At 45.0% G+C, this 12,593-nt stretch overlaps 1 protein-coding gene and 2 non-coding genes across 6 annotated transcripts in view; 1 reads left to right on the plus strand and 2 right to left on the minus strand.

The window, feature by feature from the left end:
- Trnae-cuc (transfer RNA glutamic acid (anticodon CUC)) lies at positions 1-72 on the minus strand. Its single transcript has one exon. It is a non-coding gene; the product is annotated as a tRNA-Glu (tRNA).
- A 2,624-nt stretch (positions 73-2,696) lies between these two features.
- On the minus strand, positions 2,697-2,768 carry Trnae-cuc (transfer RNA glutamic acid (anticodon CUC)). The gene has a single exon. It is a non-coding gene; the product is annotated as a tRNA-Glu (tRNA).
- A 1,056-nt stretch (positions 2,769-3,824) lies between these two features.
- Positions 3,825-12,593, plus strand: part of LOC119446263 (calmodulin) — a 112,271-nt gene continuing 103,502 nt past the window's right edge. For 3 of the 4 annotated variants that reach the window (XR_007466129.1, XM_049664047.1, XM_049664046.1), the window contains exon 1: positions 3,825-4,418. Coding sequence is in view for 2 of the 4 variants with exons in the window: in XM_049664047.1 (XP_049520004.1) it covers positions 4,416-4,418 (3 nt within the window). In the remaining 2 variants the exon portion in view is untranslated. The remainder of the gene's footprint in view (positions 4,419-12,593) is intronic. The other variant, XR_007466130.1, reaches the window with a different exon arrangement.

The raw sequence follows: 12,593 nt of genomic DNA on the forward strand, positions 1-12,593 counted from the left end.
TTCCGACACCGGGAATCGAACCCGGGCCTCCTGGGTGAGAGCCAGGTATCCTAACCACTAGACCATGCCGGACACAGTCCACAGGTGCTTTATACGATTTCAGGTTTCTTCTAGAGAGAGTATCCTGGTTAATTTCATTATGCTCCTTTATATCGTTTCCATCAGTTCAGTAGTTTTCTACAGAAAGTATACCGGCTCATTTTATTATTTAGAAGAAGCGCAATACAAAATACAAAGATGTCCCTGCCAGCGCTGACGTTCGTGATCACTTGAAGAAAAGAGTTACGCGGTTACTTGGATACGGAACTGTATTTGCAGTGCTAAGCAGTCGCTTTTATGAGCTCTCTTTCGATTCGTGCAGATATAGCTGTCTTATCATATTCAAATCCATTGCAATAAATTTTTTGTTTAGTGTAATAACATTGATGACATGGACAACGCTTGAACATTCCTATCACGTATTGTATCGTTCGTGCCTTTGTCTCAGAGAAAGAGCTACGCTGACGGAAACTTTTGCTGTAAAATTTCGGATCCGCCTTTCACTATTTACTTTTTAAGCAAGAAATTTAATTAAACAATGGGATTGGACGTTTAGTTTCCACACAAATAGTTATAAATGACGCCGTAGGGGACAGTTCCGGACTTATTTTGAACATTTGGATTGCATTAAACGTGCACCAAAAAGCACGGTACGCGAGTTTCTTCGCATTCCGTCCCATTAACTAGGGTGCCTTGATGCCAAACAGTTTGCCATCGAGGCACCCTGGTCCGGCCGAGAAAGAAACCTGTGAGCTCGTGCCAGGGTCGAGCTAGAGGAGCAGCGCGCGCGTCTTGCCTCTAGCCCGGCTGTTCTCGTGTAAAACACGAGTCGTGTTCGGCCTGGAATTGATGATATCATGATGATAATATGTTAAAATTTTGTGGCGCAAGGGCCAGGTATGGCCAAAGAACGCCACGAATGAGGGATCGAAGTGGATTGTGGACGTAGAAAGAATATTCCAAATTTAAAAGGATTACACAAACGCGTAAAAAAAAAATATCGGCCCCTTAAGTATGCTCCCGGGATTTGAATGCGAAAGCATAATGACTTCTATAAGTTATCTCTTAAAATTAATACTCCACCTTAATCCACCTTAATCCACCTTGTTCTAATTTGTGCCAACCTTAATCCACCATAATCAACTTTAGTCCACTTCAATCCACCTTAATCCCTTTTAAACCACCGTAATCCACATTAATCCACTTTTATCCACCTTAATCCAACCACACCGACTGGCAGCGATGCGGCGCGTGGCGCTATATATGTATATGACTGCGATTTATACTTTTTTTTTTCATATATAGAAAAAGAATGTCTCGTACGATGCGTCAGGCAGGCGGTAGTAAGCTTCACCTTTTGCTGTGATATTCTGCAGAAAAACAATCTTTACAGGCAATTTTGGCCGGTGGTGGAGCAATGTTAAGTCTGACGAGCCAAAGCCCTAATAAACTCTACCTCGAGGTTATTTAGCGTTACATGTCTCCATCGGCAGAAATATTGGAGGGAATATGGATGTCATTATAACTGACGGAGCGGAATAACAAAAATTCACGCAGAAACTGCACAGCAGAGTTGTCTAAGTATGCGTAAGCATTGTGCCACTTGCTCATCTCCACGCAGCGCGGTGTCATTATCAATCTTAACAAACTTGATCCGACCAGCATTAACACTTATCAAGCTTTATCGGTCGTTATCAACCTTATCGGACTACATCCGACCCTTATCTACCCTTATCGGTTATCACCCACCCCTATCGGACTCGATCCGACCCTTATCGACCCTTATCGGTCGTTATCAACCGGCGAACATGGATGTCCAGTGAAGCTGTTGCAAAACCACGTCTGCAACTGTTAAGGGGGGGGGGGGGGGGGTATGCAATGCTTTATTGATGGTTCGAATGCTTGTTTTGAGCTTGTTCTTTATTGAAACGTATGCTGTTCGGTGTGTTGTATGGGCGATTTCAATGAATGTATGCACTGTTCGTTTCACTTTACTGATCGCTTTTAGCCTCAACCTTATGGGGGTATCAGCCATTGCATTCGTCTTACGTGACGGGCAGATTTCTCGTTGGGTAGGCATAGAAATGCTTACGCATTTAAAATGCTATACGCTTAACGGCGCTATGTAGCACTAGAAGTTTGTTGATCATACTGACTGGAGACGAACATGCCATGTCTTGGGCTGCGTAACACATATCCGTCATGTGTTTCGCGTTGCCTTACTTGCCTTAGTACAACTTTTTCATGTTCTAGTGTGTAAACGGTCCTCATAAGGCATAAACATGGAAACAATCAGATGGGAGCTATAGGGTACGAAGAACAAACGCTCGTTCTCCATAATCTACAATCATGTTTTGTCAGCATACAGAACGGCACTATGGTGGCACTTAACAGGGACAAGCATGGTAGCGCTCTGATGGTAGCGCTTAACAGAGCGCTTTCAACTTAGTACCGCTCTTAATTAACTACGGGATTATGCCTCAGTTCAAGTACAACTAACCACATGTAACGACATGGTGTAAAAACGCAAAATATTAGCATATCTACCCTGACCCCGTCGCCTTGATATTCGACCAAATGTTTAGTTTGCGTCTCATGTGGGGAAAAAAATAAAAATAAAATAAAACGGCACATGAAAAAAAAAAAAAAAAAAGAACTTCCGACACCGGGAATCGAACCCGGGCCTCCTGGGTGAGAGCCAGGTATCCTAACCACTAGACCATGCCGGAGACGCTCGGGCAGTCGCTTATATCATTTCGGCATTTTTCTAGAGAGAGTATCCCGGTTCATTTCATTATCTAGGAGAAATGCAATCAAGCATTTAAAAAACTGGCACTGCCAGCGCTGACATTGCCGATCACTTGCATGAAACGGGAGGATTGAAATGGTTACTTGGATAAAAAAGTTGCCCTGCTGCGCTATAACCAGTTTAATTTATTACAACTCGTTTGCTGTGTATACCGTAATAGCATTAATATTTCAGATAACATGTTAATGTTTTTAGCACGTATTATATATTTTGTGTCTTTGCCTGAAAATTATCTTTAACAAAATTATCATCAGCTCACGCTGATGTACATCCTTGCTCAAAAGCTTCTCCCACAACTCTCCCAGCGGAAGCACGTAAATTACAATGAAGCTAATGTGATTGCAAAGATTATTCAACTTCATAGAAAATAAAATGCCTAGTATGATGGGTCGGACCGACTTTCTCTTTCTCTCTCTCTCACACACACACGCATATATAGTATGCAGACTTTTATTTCATGCCTAAACACAGGGTGTTTGTAGTTTTGCGGGGTGCTTTGCAGATGTCCCGGAGAAGGCTAAAACCAGCATTTTCATTCCGAAAGCCCGTGATATACCTAATCAATCAAGGAAGGGCGGCTATGTATCACTGAGCTTTTGATGGATATATATATACTTCCGGTAACGGTGATAGAATTATTTCCTCCAACCTGCTGGCGCGATCTGGCCGTGTCGTTAGCGACGTTCCGGCATCGCTCGAGCAGGGAGCGGTGTACACCGTTGGTCCCGGAATATCAGAAGAGCATCGCCTCACCGGCTGCGCTGCACCTGTGCAGCCGAGCCACTTTTTTCTCTTCCGCTCACTAGTACCATGGATTCTCCCGAGAGGGCGCCGCGGTCGCGTCACCTGCCGGTCAAAACGAAAGCATCGGCCGGCGTCGTCGCTGCCTCCGCCGCCTGGGCGGCGCTGCGTCGGCGGCGGCAACTTTTTTGTTGGCGCTTCGTAATTGGATACGAAAATAGAACTTACTTTGAAAGCCCGCCGGGGTGTCAGCCAGGGAGAGCGGGGGCCCGCGAGAGGAACTGTTCCGTCCCGGACGAAGGGAGAAACAAACAGCGACGCGAGCGCGAAAAAACCATCACCCCCGAGCCCGTGTTAGTGTGTGTGTGCGCGCGCGCGTGTGTGTTGTGTGTTTCGACATAATGCCCGTTTCCGTCCGCCGGGTATGACCAGCACCACTGCGGGACGCTGACTTCTGCAGCGAGCGCTTTGTCGTCTGCTACCACGACAGACTTGACTAGGTAGGCAATGTGCCGGCCGCGTCGTTCCCTGTCGTGATCGTGGTCCTGCGCGACGAGGCACGAAAAATCTCAAGCGGTTGACTTCTCTTCTGGTGTTTCTCTTTTAGCTTGGCTCGCTCTCCTTTGGGAAGCGGTTCGCGCGGCTAACGCACAACTTGTGGCTCGAGTGGTGTGAAAATCGCGCCGTAGACGCGCAGCCGCCTTCGCGACAGGCTTGACTGTGAGTTTCGTCTGCATCGTCTGCATCGTTGTCGTCTGCGAGCAGGATTACGCCCTTGGAATCGTCTGCTAAGCAACTGAAGATCAAGACAGATACAGTACTCAGAATGGTGAGTGAAGTCGACTATAGGTTTGTGACCTTCACCTTCCGATATAGACCTCCGCTTTGCTTCCTACAGATTTACACGAATGATTTTTTTTTCTCTTTACGAACACACGTTTATGAAAAGTATCCACCTTTCCATTTATTGGTCGGTTTATAACTCTTACGGTTGCCAGTTGCCCGCAGCAGTTTTCAAGCCGTCAATGACGCGATTCGATTCGTTGCCGTTGCGTGTGCTTTTTAACGCAGTACATACGCTCGTATGTCCATGCATGTAGTTATTCCCAGTGCTTTGAACCGATGTAGACGCCATAGTTACGAAAGTTTCTTTGGGACTGTACAGTAAGACACGCTTGGACGCTAATCTCAAGTAACGAGATTAGCGATCGAATCAGTGATAATCGCATTTATCGCCGCTACAGAGTCTGACGCGATCTGTTCGGGCTTCCCAACTGTCGAAATGCATTTTTGTGATTGAATTTCGCGTATATTAAAATAGTCAGCTTAGATATTGACGCGCAAGTGATTATTAGCCTGTTACACGATAGACAAAAACAAATCGCATACCTTCTGCCGAAAGTGGCTGAGTGCCTTGCACTTCCAAGCATTTCGAAGAGGAGTAATTAATACGCTTTTCTTTACCGACTTCTGATTCACCTTGCCGTCTGTCAAGCGAAAAATGCTGCTCGCCCGACAGCTTTCCAGAACTGCTAACCTTGAACTTCTACTCGGTTTGCGTTTTTTTTTTTTTTTTTTTTTTTTTTTTTTACGCATACGGCCGTAGTAAACTGACTTAGCGACCACGGAAAGGTATTAGTCGTCTTTGTACAATTTGTGAGAGTTTTATTCTGCGACAGAAAAGTTCCTAATTCTCTATCTCTCTCTTTTCCACTGCGCTATGCGTTCCTCGGGGTTACCGAAGAACGGAATGTCACTGCGATCACGCAAATGTTTATGGAGGTTCATATGGACACTCATCGCAGTGGTTCAACTCCACTCGATATAAACTCAAAGACATTAGCGCTGTTTGAAAACTTCGTGTAACATTGATTCATTCAGTATAACATTGATTCAGCCACAGTCTGGGTGCCTGAGGGTCGTCAAGCGACAATTTTTTCACGAATTCGTTAATACGTGTTGGGTATTGGCTCGCAATTGTTTGTTTGTTTACGCGCGCCTGCTGCGTTGTGAAGGTGGGTGTTCCGCTGAATGGCACGAGAAATATAGAATTCCGCGTGTTGCACCAACCCCAGATCAGAATCATGTAGCCACCACGACTAGAGAGACTTCACACGTATGTAAATTTTTCTTTGGCGTCAAATTTAAGTAGTTATTTCGTAATATATGTCGTAAATTCGTGCTTGCAATTTAATTTTATTCCTTTCAAACAGCGTAGGCATACATCTAGAGCAACGCAACATTTGTCTCATTTTTTATGGCCCAATAAACGCGTCGCTGAAATTTTAGCAGTAACGTGAAAGTCCCTTATACAGGCAGGTCTCTCAGGAGGCCCTATGATGTCTGTCAGCTGCTGTGATATGTGTACATTGTTTCTCGTGTCTTCGGTATTTAATTATCGTAATTTAATACAGTAATCTTGAAATGTCAGCCTCAACCCTGAAACAAGCCTTTGAAGTTGCAAGATCTCAACAGGGAACGAAACATGTCTATAAGAAAGCTGCACTTTTGCAAACAAACGGGCTTAGTGTGACCAAAAAGAGCATCTACGTTAAAATTTCGCCTTTTCGCTATTAGCCGCTTCGAACAACTATCTTTACACGATCGCCTTTTGTAAAACTTTGACGCTTCTATTAATCTTATCTTCCGAGAAACTTCATGCCAGAAGAGTCTGTCAAGATTATTTCTTTCAAATGATTTTTTTTTATTCGCTTGCACTAAATTTGATGAGAGCAGCGCCACATCTGCGCGACGTCACCTTCTGAACCTTACGTGCATACGTAACTGCAGTAGAAATACTGCGACACAACCAATTTTGATCATATTTTTGAGAGCCATTTTCGCCTCTAATCACCAACACCCCCATTGCGCATGTTTATTACGATGTAGCTAACCTTCTAAATAACGACATACACCGACAACGACACCAGCAACGTTGAAAAACCGAAAATTCAAATGAAAGGGAGAGCCTCGCATAAAAAAATTTTTTGTATAAAATATACACTTTATACAAAAATTTTTCAAGGAGATTTTACTGCTGTTCGTTATACACAATAATTCGTTATATGCGAGTTCGATATATCCGGGTTCGACTGTATAATGGTGGCCAGACGACGCAAACAGTCGTTTACGAAACAGAAGGTATGACGTGAAGGTAATATAACAAAGCGCCAAGAAACGAAAAAAAAAGGAGAAAAAAATACGGTAGTACAGACAATTAGCGGCATGGACTGTCGGTAAAAAAAAAGAAACGCTTTAGTGCAACGAAGAGAAATCAGTGATCACGAAACGCTTCGCCCATCTATAATCGCGCACCAACAGTGGAGAAAAATAAAGCGTCGATAAGCGGCTATATAGGACTGAGAGAGGAACAACAGCGCAGGAAACGCATCTTGGAATCCATCTCCTGGAATGTCTCCAAGAAGCACAGCTGCTTGGACACTCTTAACTGCATACCGCCCTCCCTTGAGCCGCATATATATCATTTCCTTATTCTACGCGGATGGTATAATCACCGATAGGGGAGGTCATACCGGCCGCGTCCATATAGCTAATAACAGATCTCGAGGATGTTGATTATGTTTATTGGCATCCCCTTTGAAACGGGGCGGATACAAATAGTCGCCTAACCTGCTTGATTTAATCAGGTAGTTTACTACATCTATCGCCGTATACCACTTTGCCTATCTGATCCCGTTCTTAACTTTCGTGTTTAAAACCACTATCACTATATTGTACCATTACCTACGCCTGCAATGACCCTAGTTCTATCAATATCTTCCCTGCTTTTTTTTTTTTTTTAGATTAGAGTCTCTCTAATCGTCTCTTATACTTATCTCGACTGCTTGCCAATTAACTCTTTCACCTTTGTTTGCCCGGGCCCAGTCAAGCTGTAAAAGAACAGCTTTTTGCGCAGGTATATATATCCCTACCGGGAATGTGTATTTTGTTTTCTGGAAAATAAAACTGAAATGAAATAAAATAATCTTATTTGAATCCCATCGCTTTTGAAAGGTGGACACTACCCACGGGTCTCGCTGCAGGTGAATGTCTTGGCATTTCATTTCGATGTGCCGAGTCGTTTCCGATCTTTTTTTTTTTTTTTCTTCACACACATGCCTCATGCTGTGGCGCATATTTTCTCTGGTATGTTTTTGGCCCCAGGGCAGCCAGCTCGGGCCTCCAATATCGAGGCCCTGCCCACTGCGTCACCATATACAGTCGGACCACCACCTCCAAACCAAATAGCACGTGGCAAATACCCTAACGCTCTCCGTGCACTTACTGGAGTTACCCCCGGAATGCTCTCTTCCTCAAACTTGCTAATTCGCTAAAGCATCCCAGCCTCGTTTTCCAATACCCAAGAAAGCGGAACCGCTCTACCTCAATAGCTACGCCTTATACTTTGACCACTGGGCCATCAAACACAATAGGTCCAGGCAAATGCACTCACCACTAAGACCGGGGACTCGGCTTGTCCGACTGCAGATGTACTCAAAATTAGAGACAGTTTTAGACTATAGTAGGACACAACTTAAAAAAAAAAAACAGCAATCGGCAACAAATGCACACGAACCGCGCGGGGTTGTGTTACTTCGCCAGCCAATCGCAGAAGCAAACAAAATCGTCGTCATGCGACCTTTTCAAGATGACGTCGTACCTGATACGACTGTACTTGTCGTACTTGTACGTTCCACTATAATAGACGAGTGAAAATGTATAAAATTACGCGCTTATGAGTTTATTTTTCTGGTTATCGCCTTATTTAGGAAACAGGGAAATCTTTAAGTATACGAACTATTTGCAGCCTCACGGAGGAACGATGGCTGGCGGTTATGAGGGCGTGGGCGGGGCATCACTGCAGACTTAAGTTGTACCCCACTGTAGGGGGACACAAGCGTTGGGGCCCCCAACGCTTGCGTCCCCCCAGTCTAAAATTACTATCTATTAACTCAGATGAGATTATAGGTCAAAACGTACGTTCCGAATGTAAAGCCGCGGGTGCGCGTGGTAATGTGTAGATGTGGTTTATAGTCACATTGTTACCGTCAGCTTTTGTAAAAGTTGATATTAATTCGACCTATAAGCCGCGTGTCGTCACAGATGACGAAATGTGTACGTGAAGTGCGTTTCGGATACCACGAGTTGTCATAAAAACTTGGGAGTACGCTTAAGCTTCGCCTTTAGGAGTGGAACGCGATAGCGCTATTGGACGCCGTTGACGCCGACAACGTCAATTCCCCTCAATGTTGCCTATAGAACCAAAGTAACAGCGAAACATGCATCACAATTGGAGGGCATTTAAGCTTCGCCTTTAAGAGTGGAACGCGATAGCATTCAAAGATACCCGGCTGCTTATCAGGCTTTTTTTTTTTCTCGCATATTCAAATTACAATCCGACACTCTCACGTCTGTATGTTGTGGTTAAGTCGTACTTTACGATTTTTCTGACGAATTTTACTTTGAGAAATTCAATTTTTGTTCACTAACACCTTGCGCCACGCAAAGGGCCCGCCCAGCCCGGTCGAGGTGGTTCGGGATGATGTGGTTCGGCAGGATTATTTCCGCCAGACGCCGATGCTTACGCCGACGCCGGATTTTCCGCGACACGGGGCCCTTAACGTAAAATTAAATCCAGGGTACAACATTAACGTGATAACCACGCCACGCCTTCAGCTTTTGTTTAGGCAAAGGAAAGTTGTTTTTTGCGGTGACAAACTTGAGACGTTTTTTTTTTTTTTTTCTCTCACCGCGTACATGATGCTGTTTTCAGCATCTAACCTTGTAGTCTAAAAAAAGAAAAATTATGCAGATCCAGCGCACGTGGCGGAGTCTGTGTGTAGCGTAGCTTTGGTGCTATATAATTAACTAAATAAATGCTATACAATTAACGGCGGCGCTTACAATTGTGTTTACGTTCATCGAACGCAACGTGCAATCTATTGTAATGATTATGCTTACGCACCGCGAAGGACACAACCTTCCTTGTGTCACAATGACACAGGGGCGCTTTCGTAACACACCAGCCGGTTATAAGTTAACAACCGACTTGAACAGCAATTATATTCCTTGAGTCTGAGGAGGACGCACTTTGACTACGAGGCACTGCAGATTCGAATGAAAAAAGAAAAAAAAGTCAAGGAAGTAGGCTGATCGATGGCTTCCGCATTATTTTTATAGTGAGTTCTCATAACTACAGAGTGATTAAATTTCGATTTATTGTGCACCCATTCGGGTAGGAAGGGGGGGGGGGGGGGTCCCAGGAAGAATTGAATCGCTTGCTCAAAAGATATGCACACAACTTAATTATTGGTAGCAAGGATTACGAGAAAACGAAAACAATTATCTATTTGTTCGTCGCAGAACGTTGGAGCAGGATGTACGTAGATACACATCCCATGACATACGGTGCTGTAATGCTTTCACCAAGGCGGTCGTGTGTAGTACAAGTGTGTAAAATGGAGCTACGTTGAGTATGCGGGGGGTTAAATTTACCCAGAGCACAACCATGCCATCACTAGACAGAACTGGCAAAACAAAAAGAGTCGCGTACACAAAGGTATACACCGTATAGTTAGCGTTCTTGCACGTGCCATTAAACTTGGTTAAATGTATAGTTCGTGGAACTCTGCCTTGTGTCAATGGATCAGACGTGCCGTCAACCGCAACAGTTTAAGGGACGCAGGATTTGCCAAGAAGCTCAATTCTCGCGAAGCGTGATCACACAGCCCCGAATTAAATGTTCCAGCATGTAGTAACCTTCCCCACCTACACATCGATTCATTAAATTAGAAGTGTTATGCCTTAACAGTGCAGTAATTCACATTTGCCGGGGAACCGTATCTGGTAAACTTCTGCGCTTGACATTTCTCGTATAAGGGTCAGGGACCGCATGAACCAGGTCAAAAAAAAAAAACGAATATTGGTATAGGACGGGACTGGCCAATCCCCAAGAGTATATAGGCATGCGCCATTGCTACACAAGGATCTACATTTACAGCTACATCTTATTAGTGCTCTTAAAAGGACACCAAAGAACAACTAGATCAATTTACACATGCACACCTTTTTAATTTCATTTACCAAGTCGTCTATTTGGTTTCCTTATAATGTAATAGGATCCCTTGTTTTGCGCACAAACGACTGACTATGATTCATCTCACACGTCGTTTGTAGCACTATGGAAACTGCAGGAACCTTTAGCCAATAGGGAAACCAAATGGCCCCTCGAGATGCGTTCATCCGTGCCGCGCCGTCTGCTCACCGCCACAGTATAATTAGCGGTATACGACGCGCACGCTCAGAAAAGTCTTAACGAGTCACCTATCGCTGTAATGTATCGCGTGTCAAGCAAAGAAGAAAAACTCTCTAAACCCGCCAATAATTGGACGTTTACGCCTGGAACTATATTCTGCTGCGCAGGGATGGTATACTTGTGTACGTATCGTACCTTCGGCAGGGCTGCAAACGGCTTGTGAGATGGATTATAGTGCCGTGCAGACGCCGTCAAAAATTCGTGACGTCAATGGCTAGCTGGTGAGTGACAAGGGTGGCTCCGGTCCCTCTCTCGTTTTCACCTCTTTACTGGCGTTATACCAAAACTGGTAACGCCGTCGTCGCGCTTCTGTCGTCATACACGTTGCTTCATCTGGTAACTGCTATATATATATATATATATATATATATATATATATATATATATATATATATATATATATACAGAAATTGTCATGCATACGAGAGCACGCGCACACCAAAATCACGGGCACCTACATACTATGTACATTCAATGAATACTTTTGATGGGCGGGCTACAAGAACCAGGCTGGTCGGAAATTAAGCCATACGCGTCCATCAGCCACCGACATGAACGGCATGACCACTGTCGCAGGCAATTCCCCTTCCCCAAGTGAAGAACACCTCCTCTGACAAAAACGACAGTAGCTCAGAGTAGAGCCTCTCCAAAAGTGGAAACACAGCGCGGCGGCGATGTCCCACGGCAACTGCCTCGCACCGGTTGCGCCTATAAACAAAATGCCCCCGCAGCAATTACAAGTCGCGCGAAGCAGCCACGCGAGCAACGACCAGATGTAATAACGCGGTTAACTACGAGGCCACGGAAACCAGCATGTACGGCCCTCCAAAATACCCTATAGCAGCGACGCATTGCAGCAGCACATGCTTGTTGGATTCTTGAAGTGGGCACATCCAAGGCATGGGCACATGGGCATGGTACACATCGAAGATGGCACCATGCCCCATTGGTCTAGTCTTTCACGCGTTGGGAGCACTTGCCACCCTAGACGCCACATGAAGTCGCGTAGATGGTCAGGCAGAAAGGACGCCGTTATCGCATCCCACGACAGATTAGAGAGCTTTAGATTAGGGGGACGCAAGCGTAGGGGCCCCCTATCGCTTGGGCGCCCTTACGCTTGCGTCCCCCTAATCTAAAGCTCTCTAATATTGTAACGTGCGCGGCGCGCTATATTGGAACCAGATGAATCAGTAAGGCTGACATTGTATCTACAACACGGTTTTCGATGACGTCTACATCAGGACATACCTGTTGTATACGTGGCGATAAAATACCACGGCCGTAGAGTAAAATGCAGGCGCTTTTAACACTTTTGGCCCACGATTTAAGTGTACGCCCGGTAACATGTAACGAATTTTTGTGCCAAGGAAATAACAGGCGAGTTCACGTGTGGGACACTGATCACCGTGTAATAGGCGAAGCAGAAATCGCAGAGCAAGCAGCCGGCATCGGACAGACACGGCTGGGAACGTGAACCCATAGAGTTTCTCACTATATTACCTAGAGGGAAAACTGGCGCTGCTGCGCTGTGGTATCCATGGGAATGCCGGTATATTGTGACTTCGGATTGGCATCGTTCTTGGATAGCCAGAACGCCTTGAAGACGCGCCTGGCTAGCACCGTTCCCTTTGTCACAATGATTCATTTCCTGCTAAAACAGCACGTAACAAACTTATTTAGCTTCATTTT

This window comes from Dermacentor silvarum, chromosome 3, assembly GCF_013339745.2.
Source record: "Dermacentor silvarum isolate Dsil-2018 chromosome 3, BIME_Dsil_1.4, whole genome shotgun sequence".
Taxonomy (NCBI): Eukaryota; Metazoa; Arthropoda; class Arachnida; order Ixodida; family Ixodidae; genus Dermacentor; species Dermacentor silvarum.